Source organism: Vulpes lagopus, chromosome 16 (genome assembly GCF_018345385.1).
Source record: "Vulpes lagopus strain Blue_001 chromosome 16, ASM1834538v1, whole genome shotgun sequence".
In the NCBI taxonomy this organism is placed as follows: domain Eukaryota; kingdom Metazoa; phylum Chordata; class Mammalia; order Carnivora; family Canidae; genus Vulpes; species Vulpes lagopus.
In genome coordinates, this window is record NC_054839.1 from 32,115,492 (window position 1) to 32,142,104 (window position 26,613).

At 36.9% G+C, this 26,613-nt stretch overlaps 1 protein-coding gene across 18 annotated transcripts in view; it reads right to left on the minus strand.

Moving 5' to 3' along the window:
* LMO7 (LIM domain 7) overlaps positions 1 to 26,613 on the minus strand; it is a 197,436-nt gene that overhangs the window by 20,476 nt on the left and 150,347 nt on the right. For 12 of the 18 annotated variants that reach the window (XM_041730923.1, XM_041730922.1, XM_041730937.1 and 9 more), the window contains 8 exons: positions 25,635 to 25,664; positions 17,982 to 18,099; positions 15,577 to 15,719; positions 13,813 to 14,245; positions 11,849 to 12,157; positions 3,059 to 3,173; positions 1,829 to 1,990; positions 860 to 1,047 (listed from right to left, as the gene is read on the minus strand). In XM_041730923.1, the coding sequence (XP_041586857.1) occupies positions 860 to 1,047; positions 1,829 to 1,990; positions 3,059 to 3,173; positions 11,849 to 12,157; positions 13,813 to 14,245; positions 15,577 to 15,719; positions 17,982 to 18,099; positions 25,635 to 25,664 (1,498 nt within the window). The remainder of the gene's footprint in view (positions 1 to 859; positions 1,048 to 1,828; positions 1,991 to 3,058; positions 3,174 to 11,848; positions 12,158 to 13,812; positions 14,246 to 15,576; positions 15,720 to 17,981; positions 18,100 to 25,634; positions 25,665 to 26,613) is intronic. The other 6 variants (XM_041730939.1, XM_041730935.1, XM_041730931.1 and 3 more) reach the window with 2 other exon arrangements.

Consider the following 26,613-nt stretch of genomic DNA (forward strand, 5'->3'; position numbering starts at 1 on the left):
AAAATATATTATCAAGATGAGTTTATAGGATATCAATGTATTCCTTATAGGTTTTTACATAAATAGAAAAATTTTTTATTATTTTTAAATATTTGTAAAGGATTAATGATCATCTATCTATAAGCATGGATCACTTTAAGTTCAGTCATTAACTTTCTAAGAAACATGTTTTGCCAAATACTTAGTTGACTTAACTTACAAGCAACACAAGCATATAGGATTCTTCAGCATTTAAATTTTTCTTACATAATGTAGTAAGATTTTCTTATTAAAAGACTATCTTAGGATAACAGCAATTCTATCTAGGGAGTCAATATAAACATTTGAAATATTAAAATTAATTTGATACTTAGAGAAACTTCTACATTGTAATTATTTTTAATCAATTAATGAAATTGAGTGTCTCTTAACCACACATCTACCCAAATTCATCTATACAATTCATCTACACAAGAACTAAAAATGCTTCATGAGTTTTTAAAATAAGTATAGTAATTATGTGCAATTTACCCAAAAAGACTAAAGAAACCATAGAAAGGTTACAGTGCATAATTTTACATTATTACTACTTCAGATCCACAAAGATCTGAGAAATGGGTATAATGATGAAGATTGGTAAGAAATACCTATAGAATACCATTATGTGATCTTTTGATTTTACCATTATATAACTATTACTCTATAAATGAGTACTGCTTTAGGAATGTCAAAAATACATTTTATTCTCATTACTATAAATTACCTTATTCAACCAAATGTTTTTAAAGTAGTATCAAAATTGCTCAAATTCTCTCCCTCCTACACATGTTGCCTATATTTTGCTCTAAACAAACATTCTCACACTTCTCAAAATACTTACAGAATGCTGGAGGCTTTCTGAGAAATCAGTCGTTATTGACAGACTTGAAGATTTATCAGAATTGTAAATTCCAGAAGTTGTATCAATCCACTTTGTTTCAGGTGAACCTATAATTTTGGTAGCCATACTGGTGAGATTGAGGGTTTTATGACGTATAAATGGCAGGGAAGGTTGGTCTTTGCCCCAGTCTGATTGGCACATGATGATCAAGAAATGAGTACACGTAAATGTTGAAGTGGAAAGAACAAAGTTACTGAATGCACATACACAAAATGTATAAGACATACATTCAAAATGTAGAAGACATACAAACAAATCAGGTACTATGTGAAAGAAGTGAAGAGTGCAGTGTTTTGACCAACAGATCACCTTCCAAAAACAAGAGTTAGGTGATGTTAATAATGAAAATGCTAGCAAATTCACTGACTCTTTCTGTAAACCAGAACTGCATATGTTATTTTGATATCATAATTTGGCAGGTAGGGGGTGGATTAATGCCCTTCCCCATCTAACTTCAACAACTAAGAACCACAGTAATAGAATTATACTGAAAGTTCCTTGAGTATGACAACAGGAATATGACCTGCCATGTTCTCCCTTAAACCAGTTAGTTACAGGGCTGTAGAGAAAGTAAAATCATAGTGTAATTCTTAATACTCAAAATTATTTTATGACTCACAAATGCTGATGCAATTGCAAGAGCTTTCAGTTAATATCTGCATTCAAAGTCAATATAGTATGTCAATCAATCAATCATGTAGAATCAGTAAATTTGCTAGTGAAAAGTTTTCAGACAGAATAGTCAAGGAAGTATTGTTCAAGATTTTTGTCTCAGCATAACCACAAAACATCTCGGAGCCAAAAATGTTTTTTTAAATGAGAAAATAGTTATTGAAGCAAGCTGTTATAACCATTTGCCAAAGACCAGTTCCCAATTTAGAAAGGCAGACAGTGGTAAAACAAACTCACCAGACTTTCCATAGCGCCTGATATCCATTACTAGGTTTCCAGTTTCTTTAGCATTAGCCATGGTTGCCTCCCACTCTTTTGTGTCCTTATATGAAAACTTAGTGTTGTTAACAGCAATAATTTCATCATCTACCTGCAGCTGAGAAAATTCTGCTGGACTACCTATATAAAGCAAAATAAATTTAAAAATAACAAAAAATCCCAAACAAAAAAATCCACATTCTACTAGTCATTGCTTATTGAGAGAAAAAAAATGACTTCTTAATCTCAACTAACCATTCTTATATTTTTCAGGAAGAGCAAAATCATGAATTTAAGTTCTCAAATACTTGAGTATCCACAACATACAAAGCACCAAAAGCATTTTTTTTATCCTATAGTACGTATCTTCATTAACATGTAAAGGAGGAATCAGCTCATCTGTTCAATGAAATTTCTTTTTTACCTTCCTAAGAACAAAGAAGATTTTAAACTATTTTTAAATTTAAAAATATGAAATATATTGTACTTTAATTGAGCTTCCAAATCCAAATGCACCTTGGAATGGACAAAAAAAGAAAAAAAAAAAAAGCCAGGCCACTTAAAACCACTGACAATTACCACTTACCATTATCTAATTAAACAGTTCTTTTGAAATTTCAAAAAATAACCAGAGTTAGCATGCAATTTTATATAGCTAAAATGTGTAAATGAGGAACTCCTCTTAACTACAGTAGCTTTCATTTTAATTTTAGGCTCTGTGGTAATACTTTGCTCAGAGGTCCTGGGGACCGACTTGCTAAAATCCTGGATCAGAGAGGGGCACTCCTTTTGTAAAAGTCCCAAAGCATCCTGAGATCTCCATGGGCAGCAGATATATTAGGATGCTCAGAAAACACCAGTTTATTATATAGCATTTATATATCCACCACAAACACTGCCAATCATGGAGAGTTCTTTCAGAAATTTCAGTTAAGCGTTATTTGGAAGCATTTCCAAATGTTAAACCTAAAATTTTGACAAATGAATTCTGTAAAGGTCACAAGATTAAGATTCTACAAAACTAAAATTAATTAGGCAAGAAGAAACAGTATTAGGCTCAGGGAAGAGGATGCATCTCCTCAATTTACTACTGCATTTTTCACATGTGTCTTCTCCTCCTTTATCAAATAAACTAATTTCTGGAGGTTTTTTGAACAGCACAGGATAACAAGGAGAAGAAAGTTGAGTAGAGTTAAATCTATGATTTACCTGCTTCGACTGATGCAACGAAGATCCCAGAAAATGCCCATTTTACCGTAAACCCAAAGTCAAGACCGCTCCCAGGCGTCTGGTTTATGCTGATTCTCATATCACTGAACTGATCCTGAAAACAAACACGAAACGGTGGGATCAGGTGTCCCTGGCACCCGCATGGAGGAAAGTCTATCCATGAAAGAAGGGAGGCTATATGCAAGGTACACTTGAATTATTTCATGATAAACCAGAAGGGTTGTTAAACCCTTCACTCACATACATATCAATGAGTTTATTATTTTTCTCCTAAAATAAGGGAAACCTTCACATCAACAGATGTTTTTCTTCACGTTAATAATTTAAATCACTTGGGCATTAATAAAGCTTGGGCATTTGCCCACCAAACAATTGGGTTTAATTTATAGACCATTTCTTATTATCCAGGAATGGAATGAGAAGGGGTATTGTGTATGCTGTTTAGTGGTACAAGCTTGCTATTAATAAATAAGCCCTAGAGATCTAATGCACAGTAGAATGAATACACACAACAATGTATTATAAAATCAAACTTGCTAAAAGACTATAACTTAATTATTCCAACCACTAAAAAGAAAGGATAATTATATAAGGTGATCGAAGTGCTAATTATCACTACAATGGCAATCATATTACAATATACATAAATGTGTCAAATTAACATATTGTACACCTTAAATTTACACAATGTTATTTATTTCATTTCAATACAATAGCATTTTTGGAAATGCAAAAAGTATTTAAATCATTTGTAAAATGCCACCATACTTATTAAAAAGGTATCTCAGACATTTAACATATTTAGCTGAATAATTTGAAGGGGTTCATCAACACATGACACAGGTATCTCTAGAGCTCATCTAGGATGGGTACCATGCCCTAATGGGTACCTGAATTCTAGCAAGGCACTGTTTGCCCCATTGCCACATGAAGATCTAGTGCTGAGGGCAGAGCTGCCACACAAGCTGCAAAATGCAGCACTATATCATCTCTGTGGAACCACAAGTCAGATGCCAAGAGGACCCCTACTGAGACACCCTGAGCAATAAGTCACAACTTCCTTGAAGTCACATCAGCCAACAACCCCAAGAACAGCAGCCTCCTGAACAACAGACAGGCCTCTACTTCCCCCTCCATCACTACACTACACAGCAACAAATTATCAGTTTCCCAGACTTGCAGCCATTTTCTAAAAAAAAAATGTTTTAAGTTTTAAAATATACAACATCTGTGAAAATTTCAATTGTCTTTCCTAATTTATGGGTCTTGTTTTGGGTAAATAGCAAACACGAATTTTAACTTGAAGTGCCCAGACTGGTTTCAGTCTTTGATTCAAAATAATTAAGAACTTAAACTTGCTGTTTAAAAGGGAAAAGTTCTTCCTAAAGCCACTTTATTTTCCAGAAAGAAGACCTACAAATTCTCCAGTTCAATGTGGCAGTTAAAACTGAACCTAAGGCCAGCTGGGCAATTTGTTATAGCTTTATGACAAAGGTTTTCCACACCTTTAAAACAAGTTTTAAAATCTAAGTGACTAGTCTACAAAAAGCTGATACTACATAGAAATAGAAAGAAGGCAGAGAAGGCATTGAACCAAGAACTTACTATATTTTGTAGACACAGAAGTACTATAACAATATTCACTTAAAAAAACAATATTCACTTATTCATCTCTTCAACATACACTTACTGTGCATCTATTCTGCATAAGACACAGGGCTTAGTACTTGGGAAATAAAGTTGGATTAGGCATGGTCCTTGCTCTCGAAAAATAATCACTGACTCTTCCAGAATTGAGTATGGAATTATTTTAAGAAAAACCTGTAGCTAATGATATAGAAAACTTTTCATCAGAAAGCTTGTAAAGTTTAAATACGGGAACCCTGAGAAAACACATTAATAATCAGCCTGATGAACACCAGTCTCCAGGATAAAACTCTGCTATGAATAGAAAAAATTAGTGGTTAGTTCCTCTCCTTAACTGAAACTACTATACACATAAATTAGAGATGACTCAATGAAAATAAGTGGTCATCTTTGTTACACTTACTCCCTCCAAAAAAAAAAAAAAAAAATCAACTTAAAGCCAAGTAAAGCACAGAATCTACTGTTATATAAGGGCAGAGGAAAAATGATGGGTTACATATGCAAAATACTAAATGATGTTTTTTATCTTGAATAAAAGACAGGATGAAGTTTTAATAAATAGTCTCAAGCTACATAAAAGAATACTTTGTGGGAGACAACAAGTAAACATTATCCTTTTCTACAAAATATAGGATAAAAGAGAATGAGCTTATGCTATAGATGAAAGTCTCACAATTTTATTAGACCAGAAGAATGGTCTCACGAAAAGATAGTCTTGCCTTGGAAATAAACCTCTACTTGACCATATTGTAACCACCTCCCTGAAACAGTTAAGGGGGACAGCCTCACGATGGCTATAGCCTGGCAGACTGTAGGTATGGGGGTCCTTAGGATCATATACAGGCAAAGGAGGGAAAAAACCCAGGAACAATTACAAATCCATTTCTGTCAAAAACCAGGTGATCTCAGGCATGTCGCTGAGTCTGGCAGGGTCTTATCCTTCATAATGACATTGATTTGCAAGGTTTTTGTTTTGCAAAACCCTATTTTCAAATGAAAATCTTATGTAGACCACCTCCCTCCCAAACCAGTACATAGGAGGGATTAGAGTGAAGAGCTATAATTTCAATTTCAGGCTATAATTTCAATGGCGTGGCCAGCCCATTATGGCAATCCCTCAGGCATCCTCTGGAATCCTAAATCCTTGAATTAGATGAGCCCATAGACTCTTTGCAGGGGAACATATCTATAATTATAGTCAAGCAGAAACTTCAGTGATTTTAGCTAGGATTTCCACTTCCTTGTTTTTCTCTGCAAGACACAGGCCATGTGAGTATTCTATAAGATCCATGCTTGTATTTTTGGATCCATCCAAAGATCCATGCTTCAGAAAACGATGATGGGGGAATTGCTGCTTGAACTGGATAGAACCAAAAAATATAAATTTGGGGGGGAAATCTAGATTCTTGGTGACTGATAAAGTAGTTCCAGTTGTCTATGCTAGAAGAAAGAAGATGGTTATCAACATATCACCATTTAAAAATAATTTCCCTCAAATTAGATAGGATTTATACAAAAGTATATGTTGAAAGATCAGCTTTTTAGACAAAAACATGATCTATCCAGAGTAGCAATGACAAGAGTATTTTAGGACATCTGATGAATTATGAGTTTCCTATCACGAAAGATGAGAAATTATGAAAAACAGGGTCATTCTTACAAACTAACAGGTCAGAAAGCTGTTTTCTCCCAACTTTTTCAATTAGATAAACATGATGATGTAAGGGAAGCCTTTTGAAGTTGATAAAATACTAAACACAGATTTGGGCTCTACAGTCATAAGTAACAGGAAATATATCAACTTTGATATTTGTACACATGATTCTTTTGCATCATTTTTTCAGGGTGTGAGTGGGGTAAGAACATAAGTGAGTGGCACTGGAGCCACTCGCTTTCACGAAAGGCACATTATCCCTACTGTCTCCACTTCTCCATTCCAGGAGGCAGTGGTATTTCCTGTCCCATCACTTCACCCATTCCAAGTTTCTCTCTTTCTTACCAAATCCGTCTTCAGTCCCCCTCCCACTAGGCACAACCAACTATTCTTGCTTTCAGAAACCATCTTCTCTGTCACCCACTATGCCACCTTCTCCATCTTTTCCTCCATCTGTGTGGCCACCTCTCAGCTTCATTACCATGCTCCTCTGCTTACCCTTCTATTTTCACATTCTTGTTCCTGAGCCAGTCTTCCATCTTTTTTACTACAAGCTTTCCCAAATAACCTTTTCTCCTGTGTCTTCAGTTACTGTCTCAGGCCAATATACCCCAAATTAAATTCCTGATCTTCCTCCCAAACGTACTCTCCTCCACCTCTTGTTTCTCAAGTATTGGTCAGTTACTTTACTATCTGACCAGATGTTCAAGTTAGCAACATTAGGGCCTCTTCCTTCTTGCTTCCCCCCACAACACACACACACACACACTGCACACATGCATTTTGCCAAGTGCTCTCAAATCCTCAATCCATAAATCTATCCTGAATTATCCCATCCTTTCATTGCTCTTCAAACTACCATCTTAGTTTAGACGGGAGACCATGGCCCAAACTATTGTGGCCATCTCCCAATTGGCTATCTTGCCCCCCCCTTCCATCTTCTACACAGCTGCCAGAATTTTAGTCACAGAACATGCCAATTATTATTATTGCACCTGGTTTTACAATCGCTGGTAGCTCCTTACTGCCTATTGGGTAGACTTCAAACTCTACATTTCAGAAATTCTAGATTTCTGATGCAGTGCTGATAAATTTCAATAGCTATATAGCTATCCTCAAAAACAATCTTAAGAATGATTTTATTTTTATGAAACAGAAGATATTTCCATCCTCATTGGCTCTAAAATTCTAGAGATATGGCAAAGTAAAGTCAACATTTGGGAACTTAACTAAACATAAGGCAGTTCTCAAATTGGAGTTTGTCATATTTCCAAAAAAATTAGGGCCAGAGAAATTACAGTTGTGGTCTAAGCACTTAACCAGCTCAGGGCAAGTTATGTAACTTGAATCTCAAGTATTTCATTTGTAAAAGTGAATATAATACTACCTACTTTGAAAGGTTATTGGGAGGATTCAGTGAAACACTTCAGAGGTACCAAGGTACATGGTTGCTGCCCCTAATTACTTTCTATTCCACACGGAAACAATGTTACATATGATACATATGCTGGTTAAGCAGTTTCCAGATCAACTAAAGAAAATCCTGTTTAACACTTGACATACCTAGCTCTAAAGCTAATAGAACTCAGCATTCAACGAATACTTTCAGATCCAGGCACTGTGCTCACAGCCATCAAAACAGGCTTGCTTCCTGCCCTCACAGACAGTAGGGTCTAGGGAAGGTGACAAGTACAGTGCATGGGAGGCAGCTATGATATGGTCACAGGCTTGGTGATTGAAAAGTAAACCTGTAAAAAGCTTCCTTCCTTCCATCTATATCATCTAGCTTCTGAGTACCATATGAAAAAATCTGGGGCAGAAGTTCTGAAATGTAGATTTGGATGGAGTTTGAGATAAGAGGCTCTGACAAGACATAAAAGGAAACAAAACCCTGTAGATGAAACCAATCAGGGGAGAAATGATCAAAGCCACTTCTGCAAAGCAGATGAAGAGGATGGATGAAGAGCTCTGAGGTCACCCTCAGGTTTGCCCAGGTAGCCTGGATCAGAAAAAGAGGCAGAAAAAGAAGCAGTATCACAAGAGAAGTATGGGAGAAAAGGGAATCAGAAGGAATGAAACCCCACCTGGGCAATGGAGACAGGAATGAAATCTCTGTGAGCAAATTTTGAATGAGGTTATATTAAGTTTTTTCCTGCCTTAAGCCTTGCTTTCTTAATGGCATGAACCACCTTGTGACCACAATTCTGCGAGAGGCTCCTAACCAGTTTTTGGCCCCCAGACTTTGTTTCCTTAAAATAATTCCATATAATAGCACGGTGCTTAGTTCAATATGCCTTAATCTTAACACTCCCACATTAAAGAGCCTATAAGAACCTAAATTATCTGATGGATCAAGTTCATACTTCAGTTTGGTGATCAAGGCCTTGAATGCAATTCGAGTCCGTAAATACATATGTGCCAACTATGTGGAAAGGCTGTGGAGGGTAAAAAGAATACCAGCAAAGGGGAAATGATGAATATTTAACAAGAAAGAATCCAGCAAATGAAATTTTCTCACCTAGGGTGAAAAGTTCATTTCCAACTATAGGAAGAAGAGGTCTTGACTCACAAAGGAAGTGACCCTCCTGGGCTTTGAGAGAACAGGATGACTGCACAAGACACACATGAATAAAATGAGTATTTTTTAACATGGGAACAATAAGAACAGGTATCTATGATGTACTTAAGAAAGTGTACGATGTGTGTAAGAAAAAGCAAGCAGTGTTGTGACAATTCTTTTCTTCACGACATAGTACAGTGACCTTGAGTCAGAGGGCCTGGTTACAAATCCTGACTCCAGCACTTAGTACTCTGCATGGCCTTGGACAAGTAACAGAGCCACTCCATGCTTCAATTTCCATAGCAGCAAAACAGAGACCCAAGGGGCCCTGAGGACTAAGAAACAGCCCAAGAAGCCTGGTTGGCACACGGTAAACACTCAATAAACTGCTGTTTCAGCACCATAAAGGGAGCTTGGGACCAGCACTGAGGGGCCAGAGTGCTCCCCTGAGGGCTCTGAACGTCACCGAACAACCACGGAGTGCCACAGGAAGCTCCCAAGCAGAGTAGTGACCACATGCAGCCTGGCATCATGCAAGTCAGTCTAACGCCAGCCTTGCTCAGAATGCACAGATGCATGTGACAATTCACAAAGCATTCACACTGATGGGGACAGGGCCTGAGAATTAGCCCTTCAGTGGTGGAAGCCAGGACAGAAAAGAACATCATGGGAGGTTCTGCAGGAGGAAGTGAAAGGATATAACTGGCGAAAGTGTGACGAAAGAAGGAGAGAGGAGACCTGAAGAACTCTTACAAAGCTGCCAAAACATCTAGATGTTCACCCACACACTATTTTTTATTTACCTAGTCTCTGAACACCTCGAATTAGAGAGTTGAGACAAATGTTTCGAAGAGTGTTACAAAAACAGCCTTGACTTACTCTCTCATGCATCCACAGCCCATCCCAAGGCAGTAAGCTCATTCTCAGTGATAAGAGTAGGTGGTGAGACCTGAGCTGCCTTCCTTATAGTGTAGGAGTGGACACACCAAGCAACCTAGAGATGGGCAAGTCACCGTATGCTATAGACATATGTTCAAGAATTCCAATCTACTCAGCAAAGCCTACTTTTGCTTGGTAGGATACCATTTCAAGTTTGGAGACAAAGAAGCATAAATCCATTAATGATGAAACCTGAAACCACGCCACGTTAATTCAGGTTCTCTGAACTGCAATAAGCTGGAACATAGCTGCACACCACACTTAGCCTCTTTTTCTTAATCCACGGAAGCAGCTAGTCAGCTACCACCCTGAGAGAGTTACTACCACCCACAATACATTAATAAGGCTGCTCTGTTGGGTTTGCTATTCAAAAGACACCTTGCTTCTGTTTTTATTATTCACCCACTGGTACCTTATGTTCTTCAAGTATAGCACAGGCTATTGTTCTCATCCACTGAAACTCAGGATGCTAATTATATATTTCCAGTTCTTTAAAAATGAAGCAAAAAAAATTTACAACTGATTATTTTAGCAGTCTGAATATATTTTTATATTTAAAAAATTATATATAATTTTTATATATTATATATAATATATATTATGTTCTTTGTATGGGAACAACAAAGAAACAGATCCAAAAATAGGAAAGATTATCTCTTAAAGATGGGATTACCAATAGTTTTTATCATACATACTTTCCTGCATTCCCAAATTTTCCGAAGCACAAAGTACTTCATGATCAGAAAAACAAACAAAAAACTTAGACTTGTAAAGATTTTCTGGGGTAAACATGCCATATCAAATTATTGCATTTAGTTACTTCACTAATATAACTTAGGCCAAGTTATTTACTTGATGCTGTGTCTTGGAAGCACACATACTCTGGTGCCTTACCAGAGAATTGTGCAAGAGAACCACAAAAGTTCCTCCATGCTAAGGTGTTCATACAGAGATCAAACTGCTTTAAAAAGGTGTTTTTATTTTCTATTTTTTTAAGAAACACTTTCTGTTCTCTAGATAACAAATGACTTTCAGCTTACATATAAAACATACTACTTTCATTACCTCGTATTCTCCTAAAAACCATCTATGGTGATTTTAAGTAAGAAACACTATAAATGCCCATTCGTCATTCCTTATCTGATGGTATACGTTGTTTAGACTCTAAATCTTAAGGAACATAAGTATAATGTAACTAAGCCTCAATATTCCCATTAAGATACAAGAAATGGCACAAAATTGTAGACTTTATAAATCAGTATTAACAGTCATAAGAAGGTTAGGGAGTCTGGGAGGCTCAGCTAGTTAAGCATCTGATTTTTGGTTTCTGTTCAGGTCATGATCTCATGGGACATGGGATCGAGTCCTGTATAGGACTCCAAGCTCCTCTGCCCCTCTCCCCACCTGCTTGCTCATGCACTCAATCTCTCTCTCTCTCTCTCTCTCTCTCTCTCTCTCTCAAATAAACCTTTAAAGAAACAAAAAAGTCATGAGAAGGTTAACATGATAGGAAAAGAAATGCCATCTCCTTAGAGGTCAACAACTAGCATGTGTACCAATTTCCCCTCACGGTCAGTTAAGTTCCCTGAGAAGGGGCTTTTATTACTCACTTACCTGTTAGACTTGAATCTGTAACTTCCCAAGTGACCCCTACACCTGAACCAGGGACTGCTGACAACTAGAAGTATAAGGTAACAGTTGCTGAATTGAAGAGTAGAGAGAAAAAAAGTCAAGGCCTAAAGAGATGTGTCCAAACACACACACACACACACACCACAAGGGTTATCTGGACCTATACACGTGAAGGTGGAAGAGGCCTACTTCTTCCAAGATGTTCTAAAAATGAAATGGAATATTGTTTTCCACATTATCAGCCCAGATAATAATGCTCAGAAGTTAAATCATGGTTTCCTAATTTAAATACTTAAGTTTCAGAATAGTGAGTGATAGGCGGCCTTCCCAAACTCACCTGCGATCTTGAGACCTCCGTCTGTGGTGAGCTTCTCCCTTCTCCAAGCTCAGATACTAAATCAGGGCCAGATGTTGAAGACAGTGTGGCTTTAGAAGTGGCAGCTTGGTCCTGGGAAAGTGATGAGAAGGAGGGTGTAGGAGAGGGCAGCCCCATCACATCTTCTCCCACTGCTGCTATCTCTGTCTCGCTGGACTTGCTGGAAGCAAGCTGGCTTGTGTCGGGTTTTTGCACAGAGGTGCTGACAAAGCTGTTCTGAGTTCTCTTATCATCTTCTATATCTCCATTATACCTCCAAGCATCATCCATCTAAAAAAGCAAATGTCATTTTAAGCTTGGTATCCTTAGAATTTTGTTTAAAAAATATATACATAAAATACTTTGAAACTATAAAGGTAACGTACCTCCCATAGCAACTATGGCTACAAGCCTGGAGCACATTCTTTCATGCTAACAGATAAGCATGTATGTAGTGGGAGGAAGATTTGCTTTTTACAAAATGTCGATATTATAAACAGATTTCAGAAACTTGCTTTACTCATTTACATCACTCTGAGAGGTCAACAGATCTCTAGTCTTTTTAATTGCTGAATGCTCCATAGTACAGACATCTATAATTTATTCATTGTTGTCTCAAGTTTTCAGTAACTTCCAAAAACACTACAACAAATACCCACATATTTTTATAATTGGAAACTGATTTTTAGAGATTCCCAAAAGTAGTCTTGCTGGACCAAAGGATATCTTATATATAACAAATGTAATATTAAAACAATAAATGTAATGTATAAGTTTTATACATATTTATCTTCTCAAAAAAATTGTAGCAGTGTACTCCCAATGTAAGGTATAAGAATGGCTATTTCTCTGCATCCTTGCCAACAGACATTTTCAATGTTTTAAAACTTTGTCAATATGATGTGTAAAAGCTGTATGCCTCATTCTTGCTCTAATGATGTTGAACATGCTTCAGTATGTTTTATGTTATCAAACATTTGAACTCCCTCTTCCTTATACAGGCTACTCATTTCTATAGCCATCATTTTACTGCTTTTTTCTTACCAATTTGTAGGAGCATGTTAAGTCCAAGTGATACTATCCCTATATCTAGAATTAATTTTACTAATATTTTTCTGAGTCTATACATTGCCTTTCGACTGTTAGTAATGAGTCATATACATTTGATTTTTTATACTGCCAAATCTATCTCTATTTACTTAATATAATTATTAGGACTTTCCTGGCTAGTTTAGGCAGGTTTTCCTTACCTTGAGCACTGTTTCAAGTTTTTTCTTAGATTGAGGATATTATATTGGCAGAGGTCAAAGGAATCTGAACAATGATCTTAACACTGTACTGCTTCCTCTTACATATTTAAAATTAATACACCCACTTTCAGGTATACAGCACTGCTTCATTCTAAGGGCAAATGATTCTATTTTCTATATTCTTAAAAATCCCAATATAAGTAGAACCATGAGATATATTTTAATAACCCCATTCAAGCATATCAAGTTCTAATACAGCAGGTAATCAGAGAAAAATAGAAAGCTGTACATAAGGCACCTGAAAATATTTAGGTTAAACCACATGAAAGTGTGGTTTTGTAGGTCAAAAAGAACTACTAGCATCTTTATGTAGTTCAGCCTAATACTTTATAAAAGCTATATTTGAGAAAGTATAACATTAAATACTCTGCCTTGGCAGCTTAATCATTCTTTAAAATGTATCAGCCTTACTTTCATTGAATTTAAAGTTTAATCAGTTCCACAGAGTTGTTATATTTGAAGCATTAAATAGCTATTGAATCTAAATTGGCTGCAACAAAATTGCCCTATACATAAATGATGCACATTCTCTACACCAAGTAGATGTAACTCAAACTTCTCTGCAAGTTCCCCAACATTTTGCTCTTGGGAACAGACTAAATGAACTGGGGACACATTTTTTTTTTTTTTTTTTACCGTGTAGGATCTTGGGAGTGATGAGATTCCCCTCGCCTGAGAGCCAAAAGGTCTTGGTGTGACCACAGATGTTAACCTGGCTGTATCGGTTTTCTGGTAACTTCTGGGGAGAGAGGCTGAAACTCGAGTCGACTCCATTTGTGTACTTAGTGAATGCTGAGAAGACAAAGAGTCTGGGAGTTGTTCTTCCATGGGGCTTTGAGAAGGTAGCTGAATGTCAGTGGTTACAGCGTCCTCTCTTTTCACAAAAGTTGTAGAATCTTGTTTAGGAATTTCTGTAGAATACATGGTTTCCTTCTCTTCTACTCTCTCACTCTGGTAACTTGCTTCTGACATAGTCAGTGTAGGAGAAAGCATCTCTTCATTCAACACATCATCATTAGAATGCAACCTCCTCCTCGATGTCACTGTGGACATTTGGTTTCGGGATTCCCTTAGCAGGAGAAGCACACCACAACCACAAAGTTACACATTTGACACAGAGGTGGAAAGACAGAGCAATACATAAGCTGGACTGAGAATAAAAAGACTACGTAACTGACTTCACATGATAACTAGTGCAATATTAGCAGAATGTGAGGATAAATGCATATAATTTTTTTAGTTCTACGCTGAATGATTGTATGACCTCACCTCTTGTTAAACAGGCTCTCGAGTCCTTTAGAGGGATTTTTATAAAGAGATGTTAATAAGAAAATGAGGATATTTTTACAAGGGATTATTCACAGTTTTACCTACCAGTTTATAAATCTTCCAAAATTAGTGCACTATAAATATAACCAATTGTTTGACAATTAATTTGAACCTTCCAAAGAGATGGGTTCCTTTACAGGGTTGTGAGCTTTTCTTTCCTATTTACAATTTTAAATAATTTAGTAAAAATAAAAGACCACAAAAGACTCTGATTTCAGTTAAGATCAAGTTAGCACATGATTTCATACAGCTTGATAGAACTTGCATGGACAGTTATTACAGATTAAAGACACCTTTCATATTTATAGAGAAGTTCATGAAACATCCTCATCACTACCATTTAGCAGGGACTACCTATTTTAAGTGAATGAAACTGTGTTTACCATTTGCTTCTAGGACACAAAAGAGCTTTGTTTAATTTCACCTGACAGCACATTTCCTTTTTGATATTATCCTTAAACCATATTTGCCTTCCTCCTAACTGATAAATATTCCAAGGTTTCTCACAGTAACGGCTCTACAAGAAAGTTTAAATTGGACCTTTAAAAAAAAATTGGACCTTTATCCTGTCATAGTGCAATACCAAAAATAAACCCCTTACATTTAGGTTTATATTGTCTTCCTTTAAAATAGATTTTAATCTCACCACTAAAACATGAAAAGGAACTTTGTATTTTACACAATTTAGATGAGTGGGAGCTGATTTTCTTTGGCCATTCCATTCCTAAATTCATTTTAAAAAGAGAAAAAGTAGTTTATTTTCTGGAACGAAGACAGCCAACACCACCCTATACTGTACTTGAAGATACAATGTAAAAATCAAGAAATAATGCATATCTATATTAGGCACCCATTTCTTTTGTTAATCCAAGTCACTATTATAGCTTTATTATTTTGCTTTACTATAGCTTTATTATTTTGCTTTTTCATTGCAGAGCAAAATCCTGACCATTTCATGCCTATCTGCTTATGGTTTAATATTGATATATACTTCTATCATAATACCCTTACATAAAATATGGATTTCTAACACTGGTAACTACAATTGTGAGATGTATTCAGCTTTATTACCTGTCCTGTAGCATTTCCTTAAAGGTCTTAGAGCTTCTCTCGGACTTCTCAAGTGCCTGCTTTTCAATTTCTTCCCTCTCTTCTTTTTTCTTCTGAAGATCTGAAGTGTAGCTTTTTCGACGATCTTTCCATTTTGCAAGGTCCTGACAGAAGAAAATCACATCAGCACAGGCATACCTGAATTTCTCCACACCCTCTCTAGCAGCAAGAGAGTGCCAGAGTATCCCATTACATCGCTGAAACTATTCACTCCAACTTGATGCCAAGGTGCCCTAATTTTGCTTTTTATAGCTGGCGTTTCTGTACCAACCTTTATCTCATGTGTCTAAAAAACCTGACCTAATAAGATAGACCCCATTACTGTTTTCCTGCCTCCCTGCCCATTTCACAAAGAATGCTAAATGCTTGTAATTGGGTGCCAGGTCAGAAAGATCAGGAATTGTTTCAAATTCATTTTCATCTCACTCCAATAATCTGGCTGTTGTGTGAAATGACATATTTCACTAGTACAAGTATAAGAGATAAGATTATACTGGTTCCGCATAAACGCACACTCTGTCTTTCATTTAACATACACCAGGCTTGATCCCTGCTTTGAGGCAGAGGACCACAAACATGCAGACGCATAACACGTGGGTTCCCTCAAGGAACTTGTTGGTCTTGAAGGGAATGGGACTCATAAATAATACTTCAACAATGGGTATGATTGGATTGCACAGATGGTGAGGGTCTGAAGGAGAGAGAGAGGTCAATCGTACTCCAGGCAGGGGCAGGCAGAGTTTGAAAAGGCTTTCCTGGGGAGCTCAGGCTTGAGTATATGATTTTAAAGCAGGTAAACTCCACCTAACGACAGAGCAATAAGGAAGATCCCATAAGAAAAGTGATCTGTTTCCCACAGTCCCAGGAACAGAAGTCTAACACAGCTGGGTGACCCCAGGATAGTCAACCTCATTTTGCTTTTAAATTAGCTCTAGCAGCCTAAGCTGGTTGTGACACTCAAGGGTTTAAGACATTTTGGGTGGCCCAGACTTTTCCATGTCTCCAAAATAGAGAAATGCCATACTGAGAACTGCTAGGGCATTCCAGTCCAAAGAGAAGCACATCAAGTTCTCAGACTAAATGAGATTGCTTTATACCCTTAAGATTCAACAGAGACACTCCTGTTTAAAAACAGCCTGAAGCCCGGGCACCAGGGTGGCTCAGTGGTTGAGCATCTACCATTGGCTCAGGGCATGATCCAGGGGTCCTGGGATCAAGTCCTGCAATGGGCTCCCCGCAGGCAGCCTGCTTCTCCCTCTGCCTATGTCTCTGCCTCTGTGTGTTTTTCATGAATAAATTAATGAAATCTTAAAAAAAAAAAAAAGAGCCTGAAGCCAATATGAACCACTTGCAAAAAGAACAAAATCAGTGTGCATTTAGTCCTACAAGATAATCAACATGAATTTTCATCTGAATTAATGGTTAACCTCTCAATACTTATTTTCACACCCAAAACCGTACCCCATATATTTTGGCAAAGTAACATTGAATTACTGTTTCTTAATCATTAAATTGAGTTCCCAACTAAAAGACACTGGAATTTAGAAATGCAGCCACAGCAGAGGGTTCTTCTTCATTTCAAAGACTTTAATCTCTTTGAAAATGAAGATTTACTATCCCTGGTCCTTTTGTACATTCTAACTCTCTACTCTTCCCATAAAGTTATCCTCAAACTCCTTTGGGTTTGCTCCGTATAATTTATCTATTGTATCTCTAGACACTCCCTTGGTTTGTAACAATTACCCCTTTCAAAAAAAGTCAAGCCTTTTTTCCTCCAGGGACAAAGCTAAATATTAAGTCTGTGTCCATATAAACAACTGGATATAAATCAGCTCTGTGAAAACATCTAAAATTGATTCATATCAATTACTTTTCCAACCAAAATTTTTCTCCTAGTTCTATTTCTTACTTCTCCCCAAATCTCTATTAACTCTGAGAGCCCCCTTCATCTCTCCCTGCTAATGCCAAGACTGTTCTGGACTCCCTACTCCTCTGCTACTCCTAAACTTTGATCTAAGTCTTTTCCCTTCTCAGGCTTCAATAACAGTCATACCCCAAATTCAACTGACCAAAGCAAGTGAACAAATTAACCGTGCTATAAGGAGCAGATTCACATTTTTGAGAATTCAGAGAATATTAGAAAATAAAGATCCTATTACATTTTTCACGGTGGCTTTAAAATAGGAAACAGTAATAGGCAAAAAAGGCATGCAAATCTTTTTAAAGGAAGCTAGTCACATTTTCTGTAGAACTGAATTCTGTAGCAAGGAAAATGATCTCATATTGATATTCTTTAAAAGAAGCAAGGAAGAATCAAGAAGTACATTCACCTAGTCTTCCCTTCTCCCAATATAAAAAGTACTCACATCTTGCCATTTCTGATCTTGCTCTTTTAATTGTGATTTTATTTTCTGCATCTCCTCGTAACGCAGCTGACGCAAGTTCTGAATATCCTCTGCGCTGACATCACTCATGGACTTACTCCTACAACAAAAATACCCATGGTAACCAAGGTTCACATGACCTGACTTAGGGTTAAAACTGGAAGGATGGGCTTTTGTTTGGAAATTCCATCTAAATTTCTGCTGTACTACCTAGACGTTTTAGTGATAATATCACAGAAATAGCACTACAGAGATAAATGGTGTTTTTCCAAAACGCAGAAACAAGAGCCTAACACTCAACTCAAGTGTGAATTCTTTCACAAAATGGCTAAGCAAGCTCTGTTTGAGTCTGAAAAAGAAATGTTCAAGTTTGGAGTGGTCCATGCATAAAAGGATTGCTTTAGAAAGAAATATTTATTACAATCATCCGTATTTTCTCTCTCCTCCAAAGATAATCTTTTAAGGTTTGGCTGCCTTTTCTGGGCACTTATTAAATAATTTAATGATTACCTGATATTTTCTCCTCAAGTTCATTATCACAAAAAAAGTGTTACTTCTTCTCAAGGATTCTCTAAGATCCACCCCATTACTGCACTAGACTTATTCTCAAAGCACTGTAGGTAGTTAATAACAGTTATAATAGAAGGACTTCTAAAGTCTTCTGTTTTATTAAGGCAGATTTCACATCTCCCAATGTGTGATCTTGTCACAAGTACGTCCTGAGAATTAGCTCTCAGCTCAACTTAGAGTAGAACCAATGAGCAGAGCGGGGTGTTAGACATGAGGTACATGGAAGGGATGGTAAATTGCACTGAAGAATAGGGTAGTGAATATGGAGTAGTCCAGTTTGAATACTGGAGAGCTGGTAGGAATGAAAGAGATGGAGCTTTTGAAGGAGTACCCAGCATGTGCTTTCCTACAGAACTTTTTTTTTTAAAGATTTATTTATTTATTTATTTATTCATGAGAGAGAGAGAGAGAGAGAGAGAGAGAGAGAGAGAGAGAAGCAGAGACACAGGCAGAGGGAGAAGCAGGCTCCATGCCGGGAGCTGGACATGGGACTCGATCCCTGGCCTCCAGGATTGCGCCCTGGGCCAAAGGCCACCCACGGATCCCCCTCCTACAGAACTTTCATAATGCACTCTGGATTTTATTCCATTGTAACAGGCTCTGCTTTATTTAAGTAACTTATTTAAGTAACTCTACATCTCCTTCTTGAGCCTTTAAATTCCACCCTCCCCAAGATTTTGCTATCACCATATTTCTTTTGTAACATGAGCTAGCCCTTAGCTAGCTCAGAAATTCAATTAGTCTCTATGCAAATGACTCCCAATTCACAGCCCAGGGCCAGGCCCTCCCTTGACTCAATTCCAATTACTTGTTGCATAAATATCTGCATGGATATCCCCTAGGCACCTCAATTGTAAAAGGACCAATTGAAATAATATCTAGGAAGGATTCTGTAAACTATAACTCACTAAACACATGGTTATTGTTGATGTAGCCAAATGCAACCCTGTCCCCAAACCTGCTTTTCTGCTTGTGGCTGTTAATGGTGTAACTTGCTTCCAATCATCCACATTTGAAACCTAAGAACCATTTTTCACCTTTGCCTCTCCCTTCTCCCTACTTTCAATTAGTTATCAGTTCTTCTTATTCAGTGTCTTTTTCTTTCCACTTCTACTGCCAACACCCTAGATCAGAGAACACAGCCAACTCTTACCTAGCCTTTCAAAGTAGCTTAAATTATCACCCAGCCTCCAGATCCAGTGAGTCTGTCTTCAACTGTTCCAACATGAAAGCCTTTCATCGGTATATATGCCTTTGTAAATGCCACTCATTCCTCAGGATCCCTGATACACTAAACACTGGATGGGCATGTGTAACTTTCTATTCATTCTCCACTTGAAAGTCTGACAGGCCACTCGAACTTGACTTGTCATAAACCAAAAACATGATCACTCACCCCACAACGTACTCATCAGTAAACTTCAACTCCATTATCTTGATTATAGGCCAAAAATCTTGGAGTCATCCCAGATACCTCTCTTTTTCTTATACATCATAACTGATCCCATCAGTAAATCCTGTCAGTCTGCTGTCTCATTAGAACTAGGACACAACCACTTCTCACCACCTCTGCCATTACCACCCTGATCCAAGTCATCACATCTCCCCTCTGGATTATTACGAAAATCAGTCTTCCTGCCCAACAGTGCATGCTCAACACGACTGCCAGAGGGATCTTCTCAAAGTTACCCTCAGATGGTGATATCCCTGTACACTGCATCTATCAGGTTCTTTCCTTCTCACATGAGCTGAAAGTAGGTTCTTCCAAGATCTAAGACATTACCTGGATCCTGCCCACCTCTCTCTGCTCAACTCTTGTCATGTCCCCTTTACTTATTCTACTCTAGCCAACTGGTTTCCATGCTGGGGCTAAATCTCTTGCTCTTCGGCTTGCTCTTCAACCTGTCTAGAATGGTCTCCAACCAGCCATGTGGCTTATCTCTCACTTCCAGTCATCTGCTTGAACATTACACTAAGCGTTTCCCTCCCTGACCACCCTACATAAAAGAACAAGTGCCCCTCTCCCTTGGCCACCTTATCCTTCACTCTTTCTTCCCATAGCATTTCTCCCCACATCATTTACTGCCATTTTAAGAGTTTATTTACACATCATCCTGTAAGATTATAAAGCAAGGATTTTGCCTGTCTGCTCCTCTATCACCTATGCCTAGAAGAGTGCCCAGCCCATAGTAGGTACTGAAAAATGTGTTGGTCTAGAGAATATTCTATCACATTGATGATAATTCCTATCTATTCCATGCCAAAAGTGGTCTGGCCTTCCTCTCCACTTCTCTAGTACATTAGCTATAGCTTTCTCCTGGCATTAACATTCAGCATTACAGAGTATATAGGTGTGTGTGTGTGTGTGTGTGTGTGTGTGTGTATGCTTAGTTTATCCCCCTCACAGGTCCACATGTTTTTTGGGGAAAAACACCTTAACACATAACAAGGCATGCAGGATACATGTACTTAACACCTGTGGCAAGAATGAAGTACATTTTATCATATTTAATCAAGCAAAATAAACTCAATAGGTTTCTTTTTGTGTGCATATGATAAATCAGCATCCCTCCCTAAAGTTTTATAAAGAAAGCTTTTTAAGATTTATTAAAGAGTATTAAGGAATTAAATAGAATATATATAAAATTATATATTGGATCTTTAAAAATATATATTTAGGGGCACCTGGGTGGCTCAGTGGTTGAGCATCTGCCTTTGGCTTGAGTTGTGGTCCCGGGGTCCTGGGATCAAGTCCCACATCATGCTCCCCACTGGGAGTCCACTTCTCCCTCTGCCTATGTCTCTGACTCTCTCTGTGTCTCTTGTGAATAAATAAAATATTTTGTATGTATGTATGTATATATATTTATATATGTATATATATACACACATTTAAATAGGTATGACTATAAACCTGATTTAATGAATTCGAAAATATAAATTATAACTACAAAGAATAAGACTTTTGTGTTAATACTTTAACAGATGCACTAAAAAGAGGGAAGAAAAAATTTTTCAGGATCAAGGCATGAGAGAAATCTGAATACCCAACACATAAGGTTACATAAGTTCCAGAACAAACATAGAAATGCCAATATTTTAATATTCTTTTGGTGAGAGGGAAGGCTGGATAGTCTCGGCTGACCCAGACATGTCCATGTGTGTTCTCTTAGCTCTCATCCTCCTGCCCCATAAAACCTTACATGTGCCTTTTCAGAAAACATATTCAACCATGGGCAGAAGTTACATCACCCTCCTGGGATCTCAGAGCACAGGGCCTAGAGCCCAGGAGGAGGTCCCCAGTGTGAACCAAGTGAGCCAAACACTGTCCAGAGCAGACTAATCTCTGTGTAAGGAAGGAATGGGAGTTCCCTTTGTTCCCTAGGGTGTAAAGTTACCTAAATAAAGCCTGAGCACATTCCACGCAGGCTGAATCAAGCACTGAAAGACTGGGGTGAGGGTTCCAGGCCTTGCAGTGGCACCAATTTTTACCCCAACCTAACATCATTTAGCTTCTCTGATCCACAGTTCCTTGTCTTCTAAACAAGGAAGGGATTATTATGAGAAAAGGGCAAGGTTATACTGATTGTATTTTAATAACCATTGGTGCTATACACCAACTGTTCTTATTAAGGCAAACATGACTGCATGGGATCTCTTGAAAACTCACTCCCAGAACTGCTTCAGATTAGCAAGGTCACCCTAGGCCACACTGATAAAATCTAGAACTTTTTGAGTACATTAGTCTTTCAGCCAGATCATGAAGAATTCTTTCCTTATTAGAATTAACAGCATAACATTAAACTTCTGAGGGCTTACTGTGTGCCAGCAACACTGCCAAGTGGTCTACATGGATTATCTCATTAAATGATGCCCCTGTCCAGTTCTACCGCTCACTAGCTGTATGGCCTTTGGAGAGCTGGGATATCTATGTCTCTTTCTTCATATATCTACAAAGCATCTAATACCTCCCTACCTACCTCGCAGACTAGAGACAGCCTAAGAAGTAATATCTAAGACTTAAGGCATCAAAAAGGACCAACATGCAGAAAACTTCCCAAATATAAAATCACCGAAACAGCAAGTAGAAATTCCATGATACTAAGTGTGGAGTCCCTGGAGTTCCGAGCCTTTAAGGGAAGATAGGAATATACTTATTTACGCACTTTTAAGTATATTTCCATTAGGTGCTGTAGGAATTCTCTGAAGCATAATCAGTACTAAAACCTGGAAAATAGGCTGCAGAGTAACTACAAACTAGAATGATAATATAAGGAACTTTTCATTTACAGGTTTAGAGTCTAAATCAGATTTTCCCAATAGCACTATTGATAGTTTGGGGGTTGAAAATTATTTATTGTAAATATAATTATTTATTATATCCTGCACTACAAGATATGAAAGCATGGCTTGTAGAAAACCCCCATCATCAACCCACCCAGTATAATAATCAGAAATGTCTGTGGAAAAAAAAAAAAGAAGAAAGAAATGTCTGTGGACATTACTAAATGTCCCTAGGTACAAAATCCCCAGAAACTCACATAAACTTTATTTGCCCTTCCTTTTTGTTGTCTTAGGTGTCCTTACTGTTCTACAGAATCTTTTCATCAAAACTCATGCATGAAATGCAGATCTCTTAGTTTTCTTTGATTACAACTTAACTTTCGGTTTTCACTTCCTGTTGATATTGGCAGTAGACTGAATGGCTCAGTCATATTACAAATTATAACTATATACCCTTACAACAACTTTGACATTCACAGGTTCTGCCAAGAGGCATCATAACCATATTTTCAAATGTCAAGGAACCACAGACAAATCCATGCAACACAAAAGCACACGTGACAAAAGGACTGCCACATATAAAGCATCATATTAAAAATAAACAGAGTGACAGATGTTAAATGCCAAATAAAAAGCAAGCTCAAAATGAATGAAGACTTCAAGAGGTAATGTGCATTTCTCTTTCACTCGGTCCTTACCAAAAAGAAAGCATTCGTGTTATAGGCAGTCATTTTTCAATCACAGGATGTTAAGTAATAATGATTTTCCAGCTAAGTATTCTAAGCTTAAAACTGTACATTATGTCCAAGAAATATCATTAAGAAACACCACTTGTAAAAAAAAAAAAAAAAAAAAAAAAAGAAACACCACTTGTCTCCTGTTATATGAACAGGTCTATAAACAGAAAATAAGTTTGATATTAAATGCTAATACTCAATCCAATTGTTGTTTTGATTGCAGCAAATCAGTTTAAGAAAAATATTAGTAACTGATAGAACACTAAAAAAAAAAAATCCCATATAAAAGGTTTGATTACAAGTGGGTATAAAACTTTAGTTTTCTGAAGACATTCGTTTTTACTTTCCATTATTTGACAAATCATGCATTATTCATCAGTCTCAGTTAGACAACCTTGCTTATTTGTGCTACCTTGGCACCAAACTGCAAGGGGAACAGGCTTTAAAACAAATACTGTACCACACAAGCAACAATCTTGAGAGAGTCTATAGAAAATTATTTGTGGCTGCTAGCTATAGTCAGAAAAATCCTTAGCTTTCTGGACTTAGCATTTGGGTTTCTCTTCTCCTTTCTTAGCCATCCAGGGTATCCCTATGGAGGAACATATGTAGTCACTGAAATAGCTGCACATGTCTACACTCTGATCAACTACTTGTATTCATGTACTCATATCCTCTTTAAGAAAAACTGCTTATATTATTAAGTCTTATTAGCAATGAAAATAACTGAAAGTTTTCATTCAAAATGCTCAAAGCTGCAGAGATTTTTTCCATCCATTAAAACAGCTTTCCCATGATGAAGTGAGATTAGCAGATGCTTAAGCATCATGCTGACAAGTGCCTGATTCACCCTCACCAATGAGAAAGCTTTAAGCCCTTGAGAAGCTGGACAAGGAATAACGTGCCTTTATGTGGCATACTGAAAGCATGTTGGGAGCCTGATTTTTTAAAATCAGTGGCTGAGAAGTATTTGCAATTAGTTATCCTTGACTCAGTTACACTTTTGACACCTAGAATGGTTATATTGCTTCATGTAGTAATGTTAGCAAGTTCCAAGATTTCTACACTTTAAAAAATTATCTAATGCTACCAAAACTAGAGATTCTTAGACATGACATAAATCCCAGTAGGGGAAGATACTTAGTTACTAAGGCTTCAGCAGATTAAAATATTTGACATACTTAAATTTTCTTCTTGTTCAAAACCTATTAGCAGTTAGATTTACAAAGTCACAGGAAGTCTAATGGAAAATATTAAGATGCAGCCACCTGGTTATTCTGCACTACGAATGAATGATTCTACAGCATGCAGTAAAAAGTAAAAGTATGGTAGCATTTGCTTTAACTCTCCATTACTCTAGAATTGGGAAGCATTTCTAGGAAATTTTAGATTTTAATTTTTGCAGTTTTGGAAAGTTGATTTGGCTTTGTAACACAGCCACATTATAACTTTTTACCCTAATCAGTAATTATGAAAATGTTTCCAAATTCTACTAAGGGAAGATTAATGTTGTTCCTCATCCCAACTAATAAAGCTCCCCATAAGCTGAGAGTATATAGATAATACCAATTGTATGAATTCCACCTTCAAAGTAAATGCTAGTTTTCCTTTTCCATCATAGATTTTCTAAAATATCGTCATTTGGGCTTCAACATCCAAAAGCAAGAATTTTGGTCTATGTAGCAATCAAATACTAAACTAAATATACCTAATCTTAGGCAAGTAGTTGTGTTACTTTTAATTGACTCCTTAGATTAAAAAGAGAGAGAAAAGAAAAAAAGGAAAAACAGATCTGAATTTTAAACTTCTAATAAAAACAAAATCTATTGCAGTCATATGGCACTTCATGCACTGCATACTCAGACACAGATATTTTACTATTAGGTTGCAAAATTAAGAAAAAAATTCCCATTTTAAAAAATTACATGCACAGCACACAGCATCCCCATTTAGTGACATGCCAGGATAGAAGTGCAGTGACATATTACACAGAAGACAAACAATATGCAAAGATGTTTTTTCCACTGTGAACTAAAAAACTTACCCATTCTCACCATAAATCTTTTGAAAGAGTCTAAGAAATCAGAAAACCAAAAAATTAAAAGTCACTTTTTAATTGTGTTACTTTTCAAATGTTCAATAATTTTAACTTAAGATTCTAAGAGATGGACAAATCTCAAAAGATTTTATCACATTATTCTTGATAATGTCTTTGTTTCTAATTAATCTCATATCTCAAGGAATCATATTAAGTGAGATAAAGAGGTTCCTAATTTGCCTTGAACCAACAAATCCATAACAAAAAGTATCCTGCTTCCGGAAATTGAAGTTAGATTTGGATCTACTGATTTTAATCAACCTTGTATTTGTCCATCCCAAAGTTCAACAGGCTGAACATCAAAATGACAAGTTGCATAACACATAAATGCAGACACATTATTATCAAAATAGCCATAATTACATACAGGTAAAATTTAGCAGACAGCAGATAACATCCATGCATCTTAATAAAGTTTGCACTGAATTTTAAACTATAAATTTAAAAAGTCACATATTAATAGTCCAAGGAACCTAGGTCAGAAACAAAAATCATAATCAAGTTAAATAAAATTTGCAATGCCATATTTTAAGGGAAACGTTTCAAAATATAAGAAATGAAGAAAACCACAACCAGACTGTTTCAAAAATGCCTGGACGTGCAAACATAAAGTCTCTAAACATAGTTGGAAAACACTTTCACGAAACATCACGTTGCAGATAGTACTGTAGTCTTCCTCAAGGCCAAAGGCAAAGTTTGCATCTACATCTTTTTAAACAGGCCTCACTCAAGCAGTTGATTTAGAGATGTGCAAATATGGAATTGCACTTTTTCCATGAAATCACTATAGGTTTCTCACAATATACACTTTTACAGGATGCTTCAAAACGGCTCGTGACATGCAGAGTTGGGCGATACAATGCCACTTTCTCACACAAGAAAAGTTATACAAGACCATTCATGACAAGCAAAATCCTTGCAGAAA